The sequence below is a fragment of the Gopherus flavomarginatus genome, chromosome 10 (assembly GCF_025201925.1).
Source record: "Gopherus flavomarginatus isolate rGopFla2 chromosome 10, rGopFla2.mat.asm, whole genome shotgun sequence".
Lineage (NCBI taxonomy): Eukaryota > Metazoa > Chordata > Testudines > Testudinidae > Gopherus > Gopherus flavomarginatus.
Window position 1 is genome coordinate 41,893,138 of NC_066626.1, and position 21,383 is coordinate 41,914,520.

At 38.1% G+C, this 21,383-nt stretch overlaps 2 protein-coding genes across 7 annotated transcripts in view; one reads left to right on the forward strand and one right to left on the reverse strand.

Annotated features, from left to right (window-relative positions):
• Window positions 1-21,383, forward strand: part of LOC127058771 (neurabin-1-like) — a 74,520-nt gene that overhangs the window by 45,481 nt on the left and 7,656 nt on the right. For 3 of the 4 annotated variants that reach the window (XM_050968975.1, XM_050968974.1, XM_050968976.1), the window contains exons 14-17: window positions 1,662-1,746; window positions 3,969-4,040; window positions 4,481-4,679; window positions 13,162-13,278. In XM_050968975.1, the coding sequence (XP_050824932.1) occupies window positions 1,662-1,746; window positions 3,969-4,040; window positions 4,481-4,679; window positions 13,162-13,278 (473 nt within the window). The remainder of the gene's footprint in view (window positions 1-1,661; window positions 1,747-3,968; window positions 4,041-4,480; window positions 4,680-13,161; window positions 13,279-21,383) is intronic. The other variant, XM_050968977.1, reaches the window with a different exon arrangement.
• PDK1 (pyruvate dehydrogenase kinase 1) overlaps window positions 1-21,383 on the reverse strand; it is a 94,751-nt gene that overhangs the window by 32,243 nt on the left and 41,125 nt on the right. For 2 of the 3 annotated variants that reach the window (XR_007776454.1, XR_007776453.1), the window contains exon 12: window positions 20,273-20,356. The gene's annotated coding sequence lies outside the window, so the exon portion shown is untranslated. Of the gene's footprint in view, window positions 1-16,670; window positions 20,357-21,383 lie in introns of those variants that run through there. The other variant, XM_050969051.1, reaches the window with a different exon arrangement.

Genomic DNA, 21,383 nt, shown 5'->3' on the forward strand with positions numbered 1-21,383 from the left:
ACATTTTTTTTTACTTGCAATTTGTGTCAAGTTCTAGTTGGGTGAAAATTCAATTAAAAATTAACAAGAACAACATTTTTTATTAAATAAAGTGCTTTCAGTGTCCTGGGAAGCAAAAGAGAAAAGTTTATCAAAACATGTTTTGCATTTAAAAACTGATCAAACACAGGAATTGAGCTGATTATTTCTGGTCACTGAGTCCTTCAAGATTTTAGAACTAGTAGGTCTCATCTTCACACTTAGTTTTTATGAATTAGGTGTTGAACTGAGTTAGTTGAGTAAACTGACATGAAGAAAATACTCTGTGCACCTGCAAAAGATACTACTGCTATCAAAAGCTGGTTTAGCACTTCAGCAGACTCTGGTTCCAGGTACTTAGCCAGTGACTTCTATCAGTTTAGTGGTTTGACTTTCATTAACATTTGGCAGCAGATATGTACTACCCAATATTATTTTTGTATTTAATTTAAATAATTTTAATAGATTATCAATTTCAAATTTAAAATGTTTAGTTTAAAAAAGTGAAACTTCATTTAATTTTTTAAAAATCTGTTTTTAAATTATTGATTTTTTTTTTATCTATTCTAATATAAAAGCAATAGTATCTTAAATTCAGGCAACATTCACCCAATACCCATCTCCTTGTCATTAGTTCACGAATGATATTGAATCACACCCCCATACCAGTGCTTTCGTTAGTGTGCTCATTTTCAATTAAAATATTTTCCAAACAGCTTTATTATGCTATTTGCTGCTTTTAATACTTAGTACAGCTTATTTTCTCTGTATGTGTATTAGCTTAGGTGTGTGACAGATAATGTGAATTGGAAGCTTATATTTTGGGAGGAGGAGAAGCCATTCTGAAGCAATTTTCTCTTTGTACCGCCTTTAAAGTAACACATGAGCAAAACAAATTTAAGATGACAGAGTTTATCATATGGAGGAGCTAAAATATGCTACTTACCAAAAACAGTGTTACTGACAAATAGCAGTATAGCAGAATCAGAATGAAAGGAAAACAGAAGGAAAATCTCATCGGTATATCTATATGCTAATTCAGTAAAATTACGGTGTAAAATATCTCCTTTCTTTATGGCTAACCTAAAGGGTTAATATTTACCCAACAATTTGGGTGCTTACATCCTTGTCTTTATGAATATCAAAACTACATCTGATAGAAAATATCTAAGGAAATGGCACAGATGAGTATAGCTTGAGAAAATGGAATACAGACTGAAGGAATGGCGAGGCAACCTTAACTGTGGATTTTCCTGGACTCTGTGGGTATAAAACTTAAGCTTCCATTAACAATTTTTTTGAGAGAATACATTACAAAATGTAATTTTTAAGACATTCTTGTATCAAAACAAGGTGGCAGGAATTTAAGGATTTTACATCAAGTAAAATTATAGTATAAGATGCAATTGCATATTTTTTTTTAAATGGGAAGTTGAAAGATCTATCCCCTTCCTGCAGTTAACACTAGTTTTTCCACTTCTGTAGCTGTACAGTGGATGTGAATTAATTACTGTGAACTTATGCTTTGAGTTTCTTTTTAAATTTTGTTGTGGTTGGGAAGGGCATGCATCTTAACAATACACTCAAAGCTTACAGATAGCTTTAGTAAGTTTACAGATTATTTATTTTTCTTTTTCACATAGATGACAAGAGAAATGAAGACAAGACAGGAGAAACAAACGATGTTGCGTCATCAGGAAAGGCCAAAAGGAGATTTCCAGATTTTGGGTAAGAGACTTATGAGTTGGTGGAGGAATAAGTAGCTTTAAATATTACTTATGCTAAGTTACCGTCTTCTTTAATAGAAAATATTGTGAAACATACTTTTCCTGTGCATTTGTGATACTCTTTCTCCCACTCCTCCCTTGTCCCCAAGGTACTGTCTCCAAATTCCTAAATTCCTTTAGCTAGCAGTCTGCTATGAGGCCCTGTAATTGGAATAAGTACACTTTGGATCCTCATTAAAGGATTTATTGGAGAGCAAGTCTGGTGCCAGCAGCTGCGGTAATTCCAGCTCCACTAGCCTATATTAATACCCACTTAGTCCTTGTCCACTTTCACTCTGGTGCTTGGCATGGTAGAATTACCAAAACAAAATGTGTAAACACATGCGTAGAGTTTGTGGGATGGTGTACTTATAACATAATTGTGTTATGTGTATTATGGAGGTGCCAGCTGCAGCTCCATAATATGTACACACAAAATTATATGTTTTGCATTTAAAACAGAGACTTATCCTGTGTTATGTAAGAAAAATAATATAATATGCCCTCCCCAAAATGACAGCATTTACTCTGAGTAAAATATTAATTTTCTGAGAATTTAAAGTAAATCCATTGATTTCAGTTAAATTCACTTTTTAAAATAAATCAGTTAAGAAAATGAACCCCTTAATGCAGACACTTTTTTCTTTTGAATGATCTTAGTATCTGAATAATGCATCCTCTTCAAACGTTTCAAATATTTTTTTAGGATTAGTGACCACTTTTTGCCTTTAAGCAGAGGCTGGAGAGTGGTTTGTCAGAGAATTCCTCAAAGAATTGCCCTCTTTCAAAACAGCTGCTATCTTATTGTTTGCAGTGGTGTTGTAGCAGTATAACTGAAGAAGAGCTTGAAAGCTTGTCTCTTTCACCAACAGAAGTTGGTCCATTAAAAGATTTTACCTCACTCACCTTGTCTCTCTAATTTTATTATGATTATTATTAATGGAACTGAAGCCATGGACTGCCCTTAGCAAATATGGCCATTGCCTCCATTTACTTTATTACCTCCATGATATGAAGTTAGCAAATGTTTTTAGAAAAATAAATTTAATCTAAAATGAGACTAAACACTAAAATGACTGAACCATAAGATTGTTGCATGGCAACTCTACAGAGCAGAGTTATGCTTGATTGAGTGCTTTAATTGTTTATTTTCGTATCTTACCATGTTCAAAATGTAACCTTTTTGCTGGAGCCGGGAGCCCAATATTTTCTGTTTCTCTGCTTGGTTCTACCTCTTGTTTGCAGATGCCTATTTTGCCCTACCTTTCTTCACATGGATGGGATTAGATTATAATGCACGCTCACTGTGCTGTTCAACGGAGGCAGGCAGCAGGGTATCAGGGAGTCAAATCTGCAGCCCAGTTTAAGGCTGGGAAGAAAGGGTCGGGGGAGAGTCATAAGTATAGATTAAGGCGTTGGCTTGCTGGGAGGATAGTGCAACAGCTGAGATTTGGGAAGATGGGTAAACCACTGACAACGCCAGCTTTAAGCTTCCCCCTTTCCCGGGTACTTTGGAGGGCAACACAGCCAAGCCACCTATCCAGCATAGCAGGAAACTGAGGATGGAGTCAGACTGAGTGGAGAGCATAGCAAAAGAAAAACCCCGCCCCCATCCTTGAAAATAAGCAACACATTTCACATCAAGTGGCATTTTAAAGTTTGGGTCATTAAATATATGGAAATAGAGTAAATGTTGCTGTGCAACCTAGGGGTTGCTCACATGGAATTTGGTACCATTGTGAAATGGAGTACATAGGCCCTGAGTCCAACACATTTTTTCCCTTTAACTGGTTTTCTCTGTGTTGACCTCCTCTATCCCCCGATGGTAAACGTATCAGTACTGGTATTTTTATCCATTAGATAGTAAACTGCTTGGGGCTGGGACCTGGTATCTATTTCTTTAGCATATACGCTCCTGTAGGTGATTCATTAAATCTTTTCCTTCCTTCTTGCGTGTCTTTGCCTGTTTGTAGTAATGCACCTTAAATCACATGAAAGATATTCTGCAAAATTGGGCTCCACTGTGTGTAGTATTTTAAATGACTTTTATGAATGTTATGAATTAAATTTGTATTAATGCATAACAAATATTTAACTCCTTTTGATATAAAGCATTAAATTGTAGTAATTATATTTTAAAAAAGCTTTTTTTATTTGATTTTATTTATTTATTTTTTACTTCAGAGGTTTACGGAAATCTGGTGGTAAAGGCAAGAAACAAGAGAAGGAAAATCCAAGGAGATCTCTGGATAGCCGGTATTTTTTATAAATCTGTATTGCATTCTTAAAAATTAACTACCATTACTGTGTATTCTTAAGGCTCAAGCACGTTAGTTATAAGTGCAATTAAATATTGCATAAATCAGTACATTGATGGGAAGATGGGCTTCTATGCTTATGAAATAAGGAAAATCGTTTCACATGTTAGTTACTCATATTATGAAACAAATTCTATTCTGCTTGCAAGCAAAAAATGTATTGTAGCAAGAAAAGCCATTTCGGGAGTAATTCTCAGTAGTCCCAGGATACTGGTTTGAAAGTGTTAAGCCATCTTGAATGTTTTTAAAGCTGTTAAATAAATTATTTTTATATTAACCCTCTAAGGTACATACATTTTTGATTAATATGCCATTTAGACAGTTATTAAAGACATATAGCAAGTTATTGCAAGACAGTTATCATTCCATTTATTTCAGAGGCTCCCGAGAGTTATTGGAAGACTCTGGCAACAATCAGTCTGCATCAGATTCAGACTCTCCTGTTCCTACTTGCATACCTTTCTCTTGGTTTGGGGACAGTCACAAAGAGCCTCAGGTTTCCAGTAGCAGCCTAACCTTTTCTCAGAGTGGACAGGCCACTGTGTTCGAACAGGGTCAAGAGAAAAACAGAAGCAAGGTAAACGTACACAGATAAGCTATATTTTGAACATTTGGGTTTGATATGGTTTTACTCATTCAGGGTCCAAGTTCTAAGTATTTAGAATCTTGAAAACTAATACTTTAAGTGTTTTCAGATAGTAAGAGAAATGATTACAAGATTCTGTAAGTAATTGAGAGCCAACATTTGAATTCGTATAAAATAAGCATGTGGTGAGACTTATCCTCCAAATTCTAAACACTTTACTTTGTATTTTGCCAAGGAATTAAATAGGTCCTGCTCAGAAACAATGTATTTTGTTTTGTGTTCCTTCAGCTGGTTGTGCACAAGTTGACAGTTCCTTAAACTGTGCATATTTTTGAGGGCCACCTAATTTTACGCAGAAGAAAAGGAAGGAAAATAAAATGGTGCCCGTTGACTTCAGCATTCATAAAGGGCTGGGGTAGCAGAGCAGAGGAAACTATATGCCAGAAGGAAAACTAAAATAAATTTTACTTAAACTTTCAAGTACAGAAAATAAAACTTGAAAATGGGTAAACTCTTTTTCAAGTGTTTATTTTGAAAATGGATGCTAAGCTCCTAAGTGCTTTTGAAAAATTCACCCAATGTCTTTTAAATAACTTAAATTGAGGCTCTCAATTTGAGGTCATAAACAGGTGTAGGGAATTGTGACCACCTAGCCCTTCCCACATTGCTAAATTGGGGAGGGGAAATGCTGTCTTAAATCATTGACAGTGCTATTTTGAAAGTTACTACTGAGTAATTCTACTAACGATTTAGTGAGTTTTTTTAAAAAAAAAAAAAGCTTTTCGTACATTCTATAAAAAAAAAAAAATGACACTACATAATTCAAATTACTACTATCAAGTTTCCGTCTTGACAGTCTGAACTATTTGGGTAAGGGTATTATTAGGCTTAGTGGAAGCAGAGGTCCTAGGAAGAAGTAACTGAAATTTACTAAAAATTCTGATAATGTCCCATTAAGTAGTTTTCATTTGGCTATAGTGAATGTAATTTCCATAAAGCACTGGTTGTTGTCTAAACATTTAAAAATAGATACACAAACAATACTAATCACTACATTCCATTTTTAATTTACCTGTTATCTTTATTCCTGTGTTCCCTTTGGATTTTTTCTTGTCAGAGACTATAAACTATTAAAATATTAAACTTACCCAAAATTCAGTTTTAATTCCTACAACTGATTTTTTGTCTTCAGTCCTCTACAGTGGGCTTTCACATTCTACTTTATATCACTTGATCTAGGGCCATATGGAACATATAGAACAGAGTTTTTTCTATATTACAATATAGGGAAGCCACTGATAAATGTGTGGAGTTTGCTAAGAACATGGTGCTTGCTTTCCTTGTCTAGTTACTAATTACATGAAAATTGTTAAAATATATTAAAAACTGTTCTGATGTTTTTCACGTAAGGAATTGCAGTAGTTGTCACAGGACTCTGTTAAAGGGGTCTGCATACTTAAAAGTGGGAGAGGAAGTGGTCTGTGAGTTTATACGTAGGATGGGAAGTGTTTTATTGCAAGATGTCTCTCTCTGTGTCTGTTTTCTGTCTCTCATGTTAAAATCTGGTCTTTAGGGATTCTCAGACTTTTCATGGTAAAGTGGAATATGCTGGCATTTTAGTTTAAAGAATGTTGTGCCGTATTATTATTATTATTTTTTCTTTGTTTGTTTGTTTCATTTGTGGAACTTGTGTATCTGTGTTCTTCTCTAGCCATCCATTGTATCTGTGTAGTGGGAGCCATAATATCTCCCTTCCTCCCCCACCCCCAGGGATGCTTCTCCAAATGAGCCAGGGCTTTGGGGTCACCAGGCCCTCTGTTAGAGTGAGTGTGTGTAAATCCTGGTGAATATTAGGTTATTTTTAATGTATAATTTATAAGGGATTTACAATTGATATCTCTTTATGATATTGCAAAACTCTCTGTAAACAAGAAATGATAGAATTTACCTAAAGTGTTTGTGTACCAGTAGTGTCCAGCAATTCAACATTTCATGAACCATTTGAGGCATGATAAACATGAGGTTCTCTCTATATAACCCTTCCCCCTGGAGTAATAGTTAGGTGGCAGAAGGCCCAGTGTTGTGATGTGCCAGCACATGCCCCACTTAAAGCATGCTCAGGTAGAGGATGCTGAGCCTATTCTCACCTGTATTGACTTCACTTTCTGTGCCTCTGGGGATCTCTCATCTCTTCCCCTCCAGACCCCCAACTGATTCTCCTTCACCCCATACCTTTTCATCCTGTTCATTATCACTTCCAACTTTTCCAATAGATTGTGTCCCACTGCCAACTGATTCCACCTCCCATTCCCTTCTCTCATACCTCAGTTTTGATGGTTGCTCTTGGCTCTTTTCTTGGCCTAGGAGACAGTGTTTTCTGCCTGGAGGGCACAGCAGTCTTTAGCTAGTCATTAGCCTATGCTGTAGAGGCCCCTAGTGGTGAAAGTTGACACCAATTCTTTGACGGTTACCTGTGTACTGGCTGGCCCTAAATCCACACTCAGTAGGATACAAAATATTAACAGTCCCACCAAGATCAGCTTTGTTGTCTCCTCTTCTGGCTTAGTGGAACTACTGACTCAGTCAGTCAGTAATCAAATTGAATTAACTGAATTACAAATAGTAAGGTTTTGGACAAATAAACCTAATTTTAGAAGAAAATGAAATTTAAGATTGAGATGTAGCTGAGTTGAGTACCCAGTATTGCACATTGTCATTTAAGTAACACAAAAAATGGACCAATTTCCCATTACACCTTTTCTAGGGGAATAATATTGTTGCAGTTGAGGTTGGTTGTGTATCTTTATTACTTATTGGTAATAATTTTACAGCCATTGTGGAGAATTCATGAAAATAACTGTTTAAAAGAAATAGTGGAATGTAGAAACTCCTGAAAGTATGGTAAGAACTATTTCTGATTATTCTCTTGGGTGAAAATCCGTAAATGTAGCATTTAATCTTTCAATAGAGTATATAAAACTACTCTAGTGTTAGGATTTTATTTCACTAATGTACAGAATTACAATTTACCATGTAATAGCAATTCTTCTAAATTGAAGAGAAGTTAATGTTTGTGAAAGGTGACCACTTTGGAGACTTATTGTATTCTCGGGCATAGCAAGGGCATCAGTAGGACAAACTTTCCTACACTGTCCTACCAACGCTTCAACTGTCTGTTCAGTAGTTTGCCCTTTGAGATTGACAAGTTACTCAGTGTTCTTCCTAATACTACTTTACTTACAGTCCTTTCCGGTGGTAGAGCCCATGGTGTGTATATACCATTCACATAGCTAATTTTTTTAGATGATAATTAACTTCAATAGTGTTTGCTGTAACTTAGATATTTTGGCACTGCCTCCTAAGCTTCTAGCCAGGCACAAAAATATTCCACACATTACCAAACAATACTGTGTCGCTATGAAAAACACTGTAGTGTCATATATTTATATATAATCATCTTACTAAATTCCTTAATCTTTATGGAACAAATGTGAAATGAGATCATTTACACCACTCCAGAGTTCTTGCAGAATCTTTTTTTCCTGAGCATTTATGCAAGAAGGATAGTTCTCCTCCTAATGAGGTGTAAACTTTTAGTGAAATTTGTTTACTTAGAATTTTCCTCTTCTTTACTGTGAACATTTTGATAGTCACATTAAATATTTGTAGGCAATCATAGAATATCAGGGTCGGAAGGGACCTCAGGAGGTCATCTAGTCCAACCCTCTGCTCAAAGCAGGACCAATCCCCAACTAAATCATCCCAGCCAGGGCTTTGTCAAGCCTCACCCTAAAAACCTCTAAGGAAGGAGGTTCCACCTCCTCCCTGGGTAACCCGTTCCAGTGCTTTACCACCCTCCTAGCGAAAAAGTTTTTCCTAATATCCAACCTAAACCTCCCCCACTGCAACTTGAGACCATTACTCCTTGTTCTGCCATCTGGTACCACTGAGAACTGTCTAGATCTATCCTCTTTGGAACCCCCTTTCAGGTAGCTGAAAGCAGCTATCAAATCCCTACTCCTACCCCATTCTTCTCTTCTGCGGACTAAACAATCCCAGTTCCCTCAGCCTCTCCTCATAAGTCATGTGCTCCAGCCCCCTAATCATTTTTGTTGCTCTCCGCTGGACTCTTTTTCCAATTTTTCCACATCCTTCTTGTAGTGTGGGGCCCAAAACTGGACACAGTACTCCAGATGAGGCCTCACCAATGTCGAATAGAGGGGAATGATTACGTCCCTTGATCTGCTGGCAGTGTCTCTACTTATACAGCCCAAAATGCCGTTAGTCTTCTTGGCAACAAGCACACACTGTCAACTTATATCCAGCTTCTTGTCCACTGTAACCCCGAGGTCCTTTTCTGCAGAAGTGCTGCCTAGCCATTCGGTCCCTAGTCTGTAGCAGTGCATAGGATTCTTCCATCCTAAGTGCAGGACTCTGCACCCGTCCATGTTGAACCTCATCAGATTTCTTTTGGCCCAGTCCTCCAATTTGTTTAGGTCCCTCTGTATCCTATCCCTACCCTCCAGCGTATCTACCACTTCTCCCAGTTTAGTGTTATCTGCAAACTTCCTGAGGGTGCAGTCCATGCCACCCTCCATATCATTAATCAACTATTAAAATGTATGGAGTCAAGTCTTCCTACAGAACCCAGCCCAAAGGAACATTGATCTGATAAGGGCCACTGGATGCAGCTATGAAGTAATTTAATTAGGGCTGTCAAATTATTTTTAAAAATCACAATTAATCACAAGATTAAAAAACAGTTGTGATTAATCGCAGTTTAATTGAACTGTTAAACAATAATAGAATGCCAATTTAAATTTATTATAAATGTTTTTGGATGTTTTCTACATTTTTCAAATATTTATCAATTACAACACAGTATACAGTGCCCACTTTCTATTATAATTTTTATTACAAATATTTGCACTGTAAAAAATAACTTTTTTCAGTTGATCTCATACAAGTACTGTAGTGCAATCACATTATTGTGAAAGTGCAACTTACAAAGGTAGATTTTTATTTTTTCTACATAACTGCGCTCAAAATGTAAAACTTTAGAACCTACAAGCCAAAGCATGAAGGGGCATAGGAATGTTTAGCTTGTCTGGCATGTAAATGCCTTGCAACACCCGCTACAACACTGCTATTCAAATTCCTATGCTCACTTTCAGGCAACATTATAAGTAAGAAGCGGGCAGTGTTATCTCCCGTAAAAGTAAACTAACTTGTTTGTCTTAGTGGTTGGCTGAACAAGAAGTAGGACTGAATGGTGACTGGGTAGGACAGAATGAAGTGTAATGAAAAATTATTTTTTGTTCATATTTTTCAGTGCAAATATTTGTAATAATATGAGCACTGTACACTTTGTATTCTGTATTGTAATTGATAGCAACATATTTGAAAATGTAGAAAAACATTCAAAAATATTTATAATAAATTTAAATTGGCATTCTATTATTGTTTAACAGTTCAATTAAAACTGCAATTAATCTCAACTATTTTTAATCTAATTTCTTTTGCTTTAATTGTATGCATTAACTACAATTAATTGACAGCCCTACCAAAAATAGTGTGTTTATTAACTACTATACACTGTATAATCTGAAAACTACTTGCTTTTCAAACTAAATTCAGAACATACTTTTTGTCAGTTTAACCACTAGAGACTAGACTGTTGTGTTTTTAAAATAACACTTAAATGAAAACAGTGTACATCAAAAGGCTTTTTTCAGACCACTTAATTCTCTCAGTGGAATGTGCACAGTTGCACTACAAAGACACTTCTGTCAATGCTCTGTACCACTCTTAATTGATGATACTATGGATAGCATTCTGCACCCTCACTTACAAATCCTGAACAGGAAGTTGCCTCTAAACTTACTAGGAAGGTAAGGAAGATGCTACTGGGGAGGATGATGCTGTCTTGGAGAGAGAGACTCCCAAATAGTCTCTTCCTTTACTGGTTGGAATTGCTTTGGTAAAAGGAGGCAGTAGTAATCAGATTGTAGAATTACAGATAACAACATTTTATGTATTTGGAAGGATATAACAGACCCTAAAATCTAAAATAACTAGTAAAACCAGAGATGTGAGCTGATACTAAGAGCAGCCCCTACTAAGAAGCATGTACAGATTTTAAAATACATTCTTCCTCCCTCCCCCCCCACAAAAAAAAAAAAAAAGAAAAAAGAAAGGAAATGGTAGGAAAATCCCAGCGAGAGAGAGAACTGTGTTAATAAGATATTAAAGTTGGAGTACATATCAGTAATACCAGGTAAAATACAACACAAGGATGAAGTAATTATCCCCAAAACAAGCATTATAAACTCTGGATATTCAGCGTTAAAGCTAAACTTAAAAAATCCATACAGTCAAGTAGGTAAATGTATAAGTAAAGCACCCAAACAACCTTAACTCAGTCCAGTGACACCATAAAGAAAAGAAATTAGGAAAAATGTCTTTACAAATCAGTTTAGTTTAGTCTGTGGCCTAAGACATTAATTATAAGTATATGGGTATTGCATGACATCCCTACCAATTAGAGTTGACTCAGGATAGGCTTTGAAAACAAAAGTCTTAATTTGATAAATAACACAAAGGAGGACCAGTGGTGAGATTTAAAAAAAAAAAAAAAAAAAAAAGTCTTGGTCAAAGCAATGTATACGAGCATTTTGCACTGACCAGAGAAAGGTGAAATGGTGTCAAGACCAAAGTGATGGAGGTTGCAGTAATCAGAATAGAAAAGATGCTGTTAAATATATGCAATAATATACTATGGAGACCATTGCTGCCCTCCAGAAATGCACACATCTCCAGTGGACTAGCAGGTATGTATTTGGGAGCAAAATTTAATCCTGCATGTGCAACTCTTATTTTGCTTTTATAATCAAAAGCACTTTTAAAATGTAAGACTAACTTCATTTGATCACATGCCTCAGTGAATTCTGTTTCAGCAAGATAAAAATAAAAGATTGTGATTAGGGGCTTAGAACCTGTTCTTTTAGGATCTTATTTGTTCGGAATGCTGAGTTTATCCTGTGGCTTACTCTGAAAAGTTTGTCAGCGACTATATCTGTTTTTTTGTGAGGCCTTTAGTTTTATCTTAACTTTACAGCTAAGGTGACTGAGTCAAAAGGAGAGGTCAGGTGAGTTGTCCAAGGTGTCAGTTAGTGGCTGCAGCTAAACTTGAACCCAGAATGCTCAGGTTCTCACCTCCTTGCCAAGACCTATAGGTGAAAATGCTTTCCTGATTAAGCACATCCTAATGTACTAACTGATTTAAGTAGGTTAAAAATTTATCAGTATGAAGATTAAACATTTGCTAACTATAAAAAATTATGCTTTACATTAGTAGTTTTTAACCTGAAATTTACTTGAATAACAATGTATAGTCAAAAATATTTAATAGTATAGTAGGTGTAGTCACTTATGGCAAGTACTTAAGAATATGTTCACCAAAATTTACTATTTGGGAGATAATTAGAATGTATTAACTTGTATGTAGATTATCCAATGGAGTGGCTGTTGTAAATGTTACCACATTAAGACAAACCAAGCATTTGTTGTGAAGATTCCTGAAAAATTATTTAATTTGCATTCTAAAATGTAGTGATCAGTTCAGATTAGTACAAAAATAGGGCTCCTCCTATATATAGCCCTCTTGACTGAAACTGGTTATAAATAGAAGACGTGACACATCTTGTCTTAAAAAATACCAGAACAGTGCAGCTATATCTCCTCTTAAGTTCTTCCTGCTGATATTATACAATTATGTAGTACTTTTGCATTCCAATGTACTTTACAGACCTAACTATGCATTGATCACTTTATCTACTGCGGAAATGGAGCCACCTCCAGGATGAAATGAGGATACTGTTTAAGTACATAGCATTGCCACACAACAGTTTAAGACAAGACTAAAACTTCAGGGGGAATTTAAGTATAATTACAAGAGTAGAAATTTCCCCAAGGCATGGGGCTACTGTTGTGGTAGGGAAAGCTTTATGATCATAAATGGTCAGGATTTTAGTTTTGTGTCATTCAAAAGACAGTATATCCCATAATACCATGCTGTGTCTTTAGTTTCATACAAATTTTAGAGGGAATAATTCCACCAGCTGAATTTCTAACCACTTCCTGCATGACCTGGATGTACCTTTTGAAATATTCTTTCCAAGTACTGACCTTGCTCAGTTCTACTTAATTTTAACATAACTGACTTGCTGCATAAAGTGGCATTACTGCCAGAGTGGCTTCAATACTGCTATAATAATTGTTAATTTGGGAGTTCAGCAAAAACAAGTCAAGACTCCTGATGAAGTGAACATATTTCATACATGATGGATCTAAAATTTATAGATAAGTCACATTTAATTTCTTTTTACAACGTATCAAGGGTTCTAGAATGTCTCCTTCTGATCTACTATTCCAAGGGTTCAGTTAATAAAACATTATTTTCACTTGTTTGCAGAGTAGAATTGTCATAGATGATTCATACCATAGCAGGCCAAGTTGTGATCTGTCAGGGTTAGTGACAGAACCAAATCTGTCAGGGCGTTCACACACTTTAACCTTCTCTTCAAATGAGGTGAGTTTCAAAGTGTGTATATGTCTTGTTGATCTTGCAATTCATACTACAGACTGTCTATTAATATAATAGGCTTTGTTTTGTATGAAACTAGATAGTTATCACAGTATCTTAATATTTTTTATCATCTTTAATACTGAAATAGTTACTTAACTAAGGACGCAGGTTGTAAGGAGGCATTTTAGCCTTTGCGTCACAATTTATAGTCAAATATAGCTTTAATTGGTAGTAATGCTGTATAGTAAATTAAAATTATGAATTTCAAAGATATGTACCCCAAAAATTTGAGTGGGTGAATGAAATTTGCAGGATTTTTCAACTTGCCTCACATCAGTGCATGTTTAAATTTCTTTTTCATGTATAAGATAACAAACTATTTAGATAGATTAAATGCTTTTTATAGATTAAATATATTTAAAAGTCAGAGTTCTTTTTCTGGCAAAACTCTAACCTTCTTTGCCTTCAGCGGAAATCTTAGACTTAATCTAGTCTTTTATATGTTTTAAAAAGTATATCTGTTTAAAGGAATTGTCGTCCTGTTTTATAGACCAAACAATAAAAGAACGGACGCAGTTGCAAAAACTGTATACTTCAGTCATCTTTCAGATGAGAGTTATAGTGCCTTCAAGGCAGCTAAACAGATAGTGATAATGTTGGAAGAAAATTTGTAACAGCAAGTCATGAATGATCTGACGCTCTTAGATAATTAACTTAAACCAAATTTTGGTAAAGTGCATAAAATATATTCTGATATTTATTATCTAAAAAGATAGACTTTTATGCATGATGCTACAAGTTTGTGTCCATTAGCACAAAAATTACATGGTGTCTAAAATATATATCTTAATGGTCACAAGTTTCAGGACTGGAATAATTTCTGATGGTTTTTTGGGGGGGAAATGGTCATATTTCTAACCAAAATCCAAGGGAATCTTAGTACATATCACTGGAAAGCACTATGCTCTTTTGAGGTTAGTGGATAGAATTCATGCTGCTAAAAATGTCAAGTAATGCAGATTTGTTTAAAATCTTTACTAAGCCCAATATTTTCTTGAGTATTTGATCGTTAAGTTTCAAATGCAGTTTTTAGCTAATTCTCAGTTTTAGACTTCCAGCAATAGTTGTCTGTATGCACACATAGTGTTTATAAAATTGTAACTAAGCCTAAATTGTTATAAACTAGATTGTACTAGTAAATGTAACTCTTTCATGGTACCAGTATTGTTACTTGTTCGTTTGATATTTGTATGAGCTTTGTATGTCAGCAAGTGAAAGTTAGCTTTCTTTAAACAGCACATTTTTTTTAGCAATTATCTTAAATATCCTTGTCCTGTCCCAAGAAAATCTGTACTTGGAAATACTGAGCTTGCTGCATTTTTGTACATGAAGCAGTTTTTTCAATGAGAAAGGTATTTTACCTGTACTTGCAGCTCTCCAACTTCAGAAAAATTGGGGTAGTCGGTGAGAGGCTGTTAAACTGGTACCTGTCATAAACTATGCTATAACTTGTACAATAATTGTTTTTTTTTAAGTGTTGCTCAACAGCTGCATATGCATGGCAGAAAGATTAAAATTATTCCTGAATTATGACTTTACGTGGTAAAAAATAAGCAGTATTTATTTCCACTCATTATTATTAGTTCTGGTATAAGTGAGGGTCAGGTTAAGTAAGTGGCCAATTTTAGTCATTCTTAAAGATTAATTTTGAACATTTAGGGCCTCGGACTTAGCACCTCCTTCACAGATAGAAGTCCCACCTTGCTTGGGTAGCTTCATATATCATCACCAGAGGTGAACTAGCCACAAAGCATCCCCTGCCTTCAGAGGGACAAACTTCTGCTTCAGAAAGCTGCTGCAAAAGAGGAAAAGGGGGAAGTACCAGTACACACCTCTTCCATGCCCTTTAAAAGTCTAGAACGGGCTGGGGCATGAGTTAGCTAGAGAAAGGAGTTAACCCTATGACTCCTCCCTCTATTGCAGTTGAGGGTAGGGTAGAACACAAGAATACTCTCAAAAATATAGAGAACTGAGTGAAGAGGAGTGCTTCTGGGGAGTTCTGCAGGCTAGTTGCAGTGAAGACAGTCCTGCATATTGAGCTTCCCGGCTTCCCAAGTGTCTTGCTAGTAAACTGGTTACCACCCTGCATGTAGGTGCTCCCCTCTTCCCCTCTTGGGAACCTTTTGATCTGTTGTTGGTGTCTCACCATCCCCTTACAGTCTTTGGGCTCTGTGGGGTCTTATCCTCAGTCAATCCCAAGATTACCCAGATACTTTGGGGTGAGGAAAGTTGATCTCCCTTGTCTTCACTCTCCACAACTTTCTTGGGTCCTGTTCTTTGAATTGGCAGTCGTCTTTTTCTGCAAGTAGGAGCTGCTTTCCCAGCAACAGCTCCTGTGACTGGCTTCACTCCTGTTGATGTACAAACAGCCAGGGACAGCACTTCTGCCTATGAAAAGGAGAGGATCAGTTAGGGATCCTTAAGTGTTAAAAATTAACATACCTGTAGCTGTGGTGTTGGTGGTTGGTTGTTTGTTTTGTTTTTAGGACACTTGCTCACCCTGACACTCTCTTTTTGCTGCATTTCAGTTTTCATAAAAAGAAAAGTCCATCCATGCTTTGTCATTTTCCTCTGTGAAGGTAGAGGAAAACTGGGCTAGCATTTAGTGACTGGTTGTGGAGCAATCAGCTGAGGCACTTGTATGTTGTTCATGGGCCCAGTTAGTTTTTTTTTTAAAAAATTTCTTCTGATGCAGCATTTGCAAGGGAAAAAAATATTTACTTTAAGCTATGTTTTAAAATGCTTTAACTGAGCAGAATCTAAGGCAGTATACTGTATGCTGAGGTCAGAGTTTGTCATAGCAACAGTATGTCAGATTGGGGAGAGTGTTGATATTTTGGTATTATCTTATCTTATACTAATTTAGATTCTTCTTTGGTCAGTGGCCAGATATGCATGTGCCCCATGAGCCTTTGTTTGGAGATTTTCATTAGCAGTGTTCTGTTGAGATCCTCATGCCCCAGACCAAGGCTGTATCAGGCTTGCAGGCGAATTACCTTCAGTTCCTTCTCAGCTGCCTCCGTCTGAGACAGAACTTAGTGTATCCGCATTAGGTATGTCTCAGTTACTTGCTTACTTTGGTCTAGCTTAATTTATTTTACTTTTAGTTAACTACTTTGTAGTTAGTTCAACTGGTTATTTAAAAGATTTGTTTTATTTCCTTCAAGGAGCCCATCCCTGAAAGGGTTATTATGCCCATTTCACTGGGCTTTAAACGCTGCCTTGTGTAGAGGTCATTCTGGTCAACAACAAACACTCTAAGTGCATTTGCTGCCTAGGGAAGTTGCACATTGCACAGAAATGTAACTTCTGTTTCACCCTCAAATCCAGGCCTCTAAAAGACCAGGAAATCAAGCTGTGGCTGTTGATGGTAGAGCAGTCATTTTGCCCCACTTCAGAGCCAGGTCAGAACAACACCCTCCCCTCTCTTCAGTACATCAATCTCTGTGGAGTATCTTGCACCCTTTGAGCTTGGTGCAGTACTCCCCCAGAAAAGGGAAAGCCTCAGAGACCTTCTCTAAAGGTCCCCAAAAGAGGATCTCTAACTCTCCTATTAAGTAATGTACCTCAGAATGACCTCGTTCTCTGGGCAGGTGAACAGCTTCTTCAACCTTAGAGTCATTGCAATAGAGGCGAATATCTTCTCCGAGAAAGGCAAGGGGGGAAATCACATATCTCTAAGGGTTAGCATGTGTCTCTGAGAAGAACCCACTACCGCTTAGCAGAAATGGCCAGAACAAATACCTAAGACCAGTACCACTGGACTTAACCCCTCTTCCAGCACCCCTGTTGGGTTCTTCAGTACCTGTATGACTAAGTCTCCATCTATGTCAATGCCTTCAAAAACATTTGAAATTCTCAGTACCATCCTGCAGGGATGAGCATACCACGCCTTTGGTACCACAATGGTTACCACAATTCTGCTCAGTACTGCAAGACTTTAAGTACCCAAAGGACTTATGGAACCAGAGTCTCCATCAGTACCGAGAACCACTCTGTCATAGACCCATATACCTCTCTGACTCACCTCCCTCTTCAGTTGGAGTTCCCCAATTAGAGGAGGAAGAGTGATAGAGATCAGTGATACTGAAGGGAGGTCTCTATCCAACGTTCTCCTGTGTACCCACATAGGAACCTCCTTCTCAAAGAGACAGAGGATTTCTAGGGAGCTCATCATTCTTGGTGGAAACAACTCTGGATGCCTGCCCCTGGATATGGTGCTCAGTGGCCATATTGGGACACCGGGATAGCTTATTGTCAACAGTTCTCCAAGGCCTCAGCTCTCTCCCATTGAGATGATGGTGGAGACTCAAGCTTCTCCTCTCCCATCACACCACTCAACAAGAGGAAAGGTTTGAGGATCAGGAGGCAAGGGCAGATGAGGATGGGATGGTAGTCTGAGGGGTGGTTTCTTCATCACCCAGAGAGGTGGTAATGATGCTTCCGCCTATGGCCAATGATGGTCAGCGATTTCAAGACCTCATTAAACACATGGAAAACTCCCTACAGATACCTCTCAAGGAAATCAGAGAATCATGACAGAAGCTGTTGAATATTGTTCACTCTGCAACACCATCCAGGGTTGCCCTTCCTATCAGTGAGGCTCTGCTGGAACCTGCAAAAACCATTTGGCAAACGCTGCCCACAGTAACATCTATATTTGAGAGAGCCGATAAAGTATTAAGTTCCCACCAAGGACTCTGAGTTTCTATTTTCCCACCCTCCACTCAACTCTCAGTAGTTGACACCAGTGAACAAATGGTATACATCCTCCCCCGCCCCCCCCCCCCCCATATGACAGACCAGAAGTGCCTGGACCTTTTAGGAAGGAAATCTTATTCATCTACAACCATTAAATTCCACATTATGAATTACAGGAAATGATGGCCAAATATAACTTCACAAATTATGCAAAATTCAGTTTTCATTCAACACCTTCCTCCAGACCAAAGGGAATAATGTCAGGCTACCACTGCTGAGGGACAGGTACTGGCGAGGACAATTTTCCAGGAAGCTCTGGATGATGCAGACACTGTAGCCTGCTCCATTTCCACAGCAGTGGTGATGCACAGGGCATCTTGGCTATAGTTGTGTGATTTCCTCAGAGAAGTCCTGAATATGGTAAAGGATTTCTTCTTCGAGAGATTGCTCATATCAATTCCAGTTAGGTGTGCGCACGCAGCGTGTGCACGGATGTCAGAAACTTTTTTTTTTCCTAGCACCCCCTGGGATGACACCAAAATGGCGATCCATATAAGCCCCTACCAGGCCGACCCATCCCCCTTCAGTTCCTTCTTACCGCCTGTGACGGTGGTTGGAACAGTGGTCTCTTGCCTTATCAGGTGCTCCACTTATCCCTAGCATTCTCTTATCTTCATTGTTGGTTCATTGTTAGTAGTTAGTGTTAAGTGTTAATTGTTTTTTCTATAGTATTAAGTGTAGTTTAGTTGTTGAGCGCAGTCTCGTCAATGACTGCCCTGCGGGGCCCTGGGGCATGCCATCTCAGGGCTTCAAGTCTTGCAACAGGCCCATGGTTACGGGCAACCTCCACGATTCCTGTCTCAGGTCTGTGGAAGGGTCATCAAGCAGACAAGTGCAGAATTTGTAAAGCATTCAAACCTCAGATGCATAAGGAGAGGGAGATTCGTCTTAGGCAACTCCTCATGGAGTTGGCCCTGTGGCCCTCTCAAGACACGGGCCCGAGTATCTCGGTGTGGAGCACTCCTCCAGCGGTACCCTCTTCGGCACCGCAGAAGATCCCACGCTCATCTTAGGACTGGCGATATTCTGGGCCCCAAAAACGCCCGACACAGCACTGCTCCCATTCCCCGGTCGCTGCCAAGAAGCAAGTAGTAGGAGGACCCCCTGTCAGAAACTGTCTTCAACTTCTAGGTCACTTGGTGGCTTGCACCTTTGACAGAATATGTGAGATTACTCTTTCATTGTTTCCAGGATGGCTCAGATCAGTTTGCTTACCAAAGAGACATAGCCTGGACAAATGTGTGTCAGTTCTTCCAACAGGTGAAGCACTCCCTAGATTGATGGAAAGACCATTGCAGTGTAGGGAAAGGAAGTTCCCTTCCTTTAGCTTATGCTAAGGGTAACTAGCCACAGATGCATCTGTTAGGCTAGGAATAACATCTTGATGCTCTCATGATACAAGGCAGAGCGTCACCCCAATAAACCATCCTCCACATCAACTTGTTGGAGCTCAGAACAGTCAGAAATGCCTGCCTCCATTTTCTGCCTCTCATCAGACAGATTCATGACAGACAATGTGGCCTGCATGTTTTATATCAGTTGGCATGGAGGAGTGAGATGCCTTTCCCTCTGTGCCAAAGCAATAAGGTTATGGAACCTACTGCATTTAAAAACAAATCACATAAGAATATCAGCAGTGTATCTCCTGCGCAGGCAAAATGTGAATGCCAATGATCCCAGCAGGTTTTATTCCTCAGTACTGCAAATGGGAATTGGACTCCCAGATTCTTGTCAGTATAATTCAAACTTGGGGATTCCCAGAGGTGAAGCTCTTCATCACTGCTACAAACAGGATTTGTCATCTGTTCTGTTAAGGGGTAGAGCTGTTAGGTGCCTTCCTCCTCCTTAGGATGAAGCAACACTTTTTTATGCATTTCCCCTGGCAGTTTTGATGTCAGAATGGTGAACAAAATCTAACAGGACGAGGCCAGAGTTGTCCTAATAGTCCTGACGTAGTTGAGATAGGCATAGTTTCTTTGCCTGTTTCACCTAGCTCTTTGTCCAACAATAAATCTTCCACTTGTTCCTCAGTTTCTCTCCCAGGATGTCAATTGACTGCTGCATCGTAATCTGAAAATTCTCCGCCTCCTCCTTTTGCAGGAATTAGTTGGCTTGTTCTGCAGAGTTACAGCAGATATTTCTAAATTGTAGGAAAGATTCAACGAGAAATGCTTACCTTCAAAAGTGGGGATTTAGTCACTGGTGTCAACTCTGGAAAGTTGTTCCTGAATCCACCTAGCTTCTGCTTGTTCTGGATTATCTGTTGCGATTAAAGAAAATGGGATTGTCAGTTAGTTCTCTTAAGGTTCATTTTGCTACCGTAACAACTTTTCTTTCCACAATTGAGGGTTCTTGCTCTTCACTCACTCTACAACAACGATAAGATTCATTAAAGGTGTGGGAAACCTCTTCCCTGATACAGCCTTGGTTTAGGGCACAAGCATATCAACACTGCCTGCGTGGACTGAAGAGACACTGCTAATGAAAATCTCGGATCAAAGGCATGTGGGATGCATGCATACCTGAGGTAGATCCCCCATGGGGGACACATCTCAAAGAACTAATTACAGAACGCAGTGATTAATCTTTTTCTCCATTCTTTAAGCCTTCCCACACATTTGGTTCTTTTAATCACATTGTTGTATTATAAGCTCTGTTAAATAACAAAAGGCTAGCATTCTGTTTCCCCAGCCCCTCAACTTTGTCTAAAGAAGTTTTACTTTTTTTTTTTTCTTCTATCCTCTCCCATGCTTTCCCTGTTTGGCCATGAGGGAAAAAAAAATATGTGTAGGGTCAGAAATCTCTGCCCTATTTTGGGAGTGGGGGTGGGGTGTGTTTTAGACTGTTTTAATGCAAAGGCTGAGTTTTTAATCCTACTTCCTCTGGTATATAGATAATACATGTTCAAAGAACCCTATAAATCTGTCTACATGGGGACTTAGGTCAGCATAACTACACTACTTGGGGTGTGGATTTTTCACACCCCTGAGCAATGCAGTTATGCCAAGCTAATCTTCTAATGTAGATCAGTCTGAGTCTATAATTTCTGACTCAATTTGTCAGTCTTAGCTGGCGGAGAGTGAAAGACCTATAAGCACAAAGGGCAAAGCGTTTTGGAGGAATAAAAAAAATTTAGTCTTGAGGATAAATAAGATGATTTTACAAATTGTATGTAATAAGCAAATCAGTAAGCAATATAATACTGTAACGTTAACATGTCATTTTTATAGAAGTAAAGGAAAAAAGTATGAGCCAGAGTCTGGCCCTCTTCTGGTATTCTAGAGGTG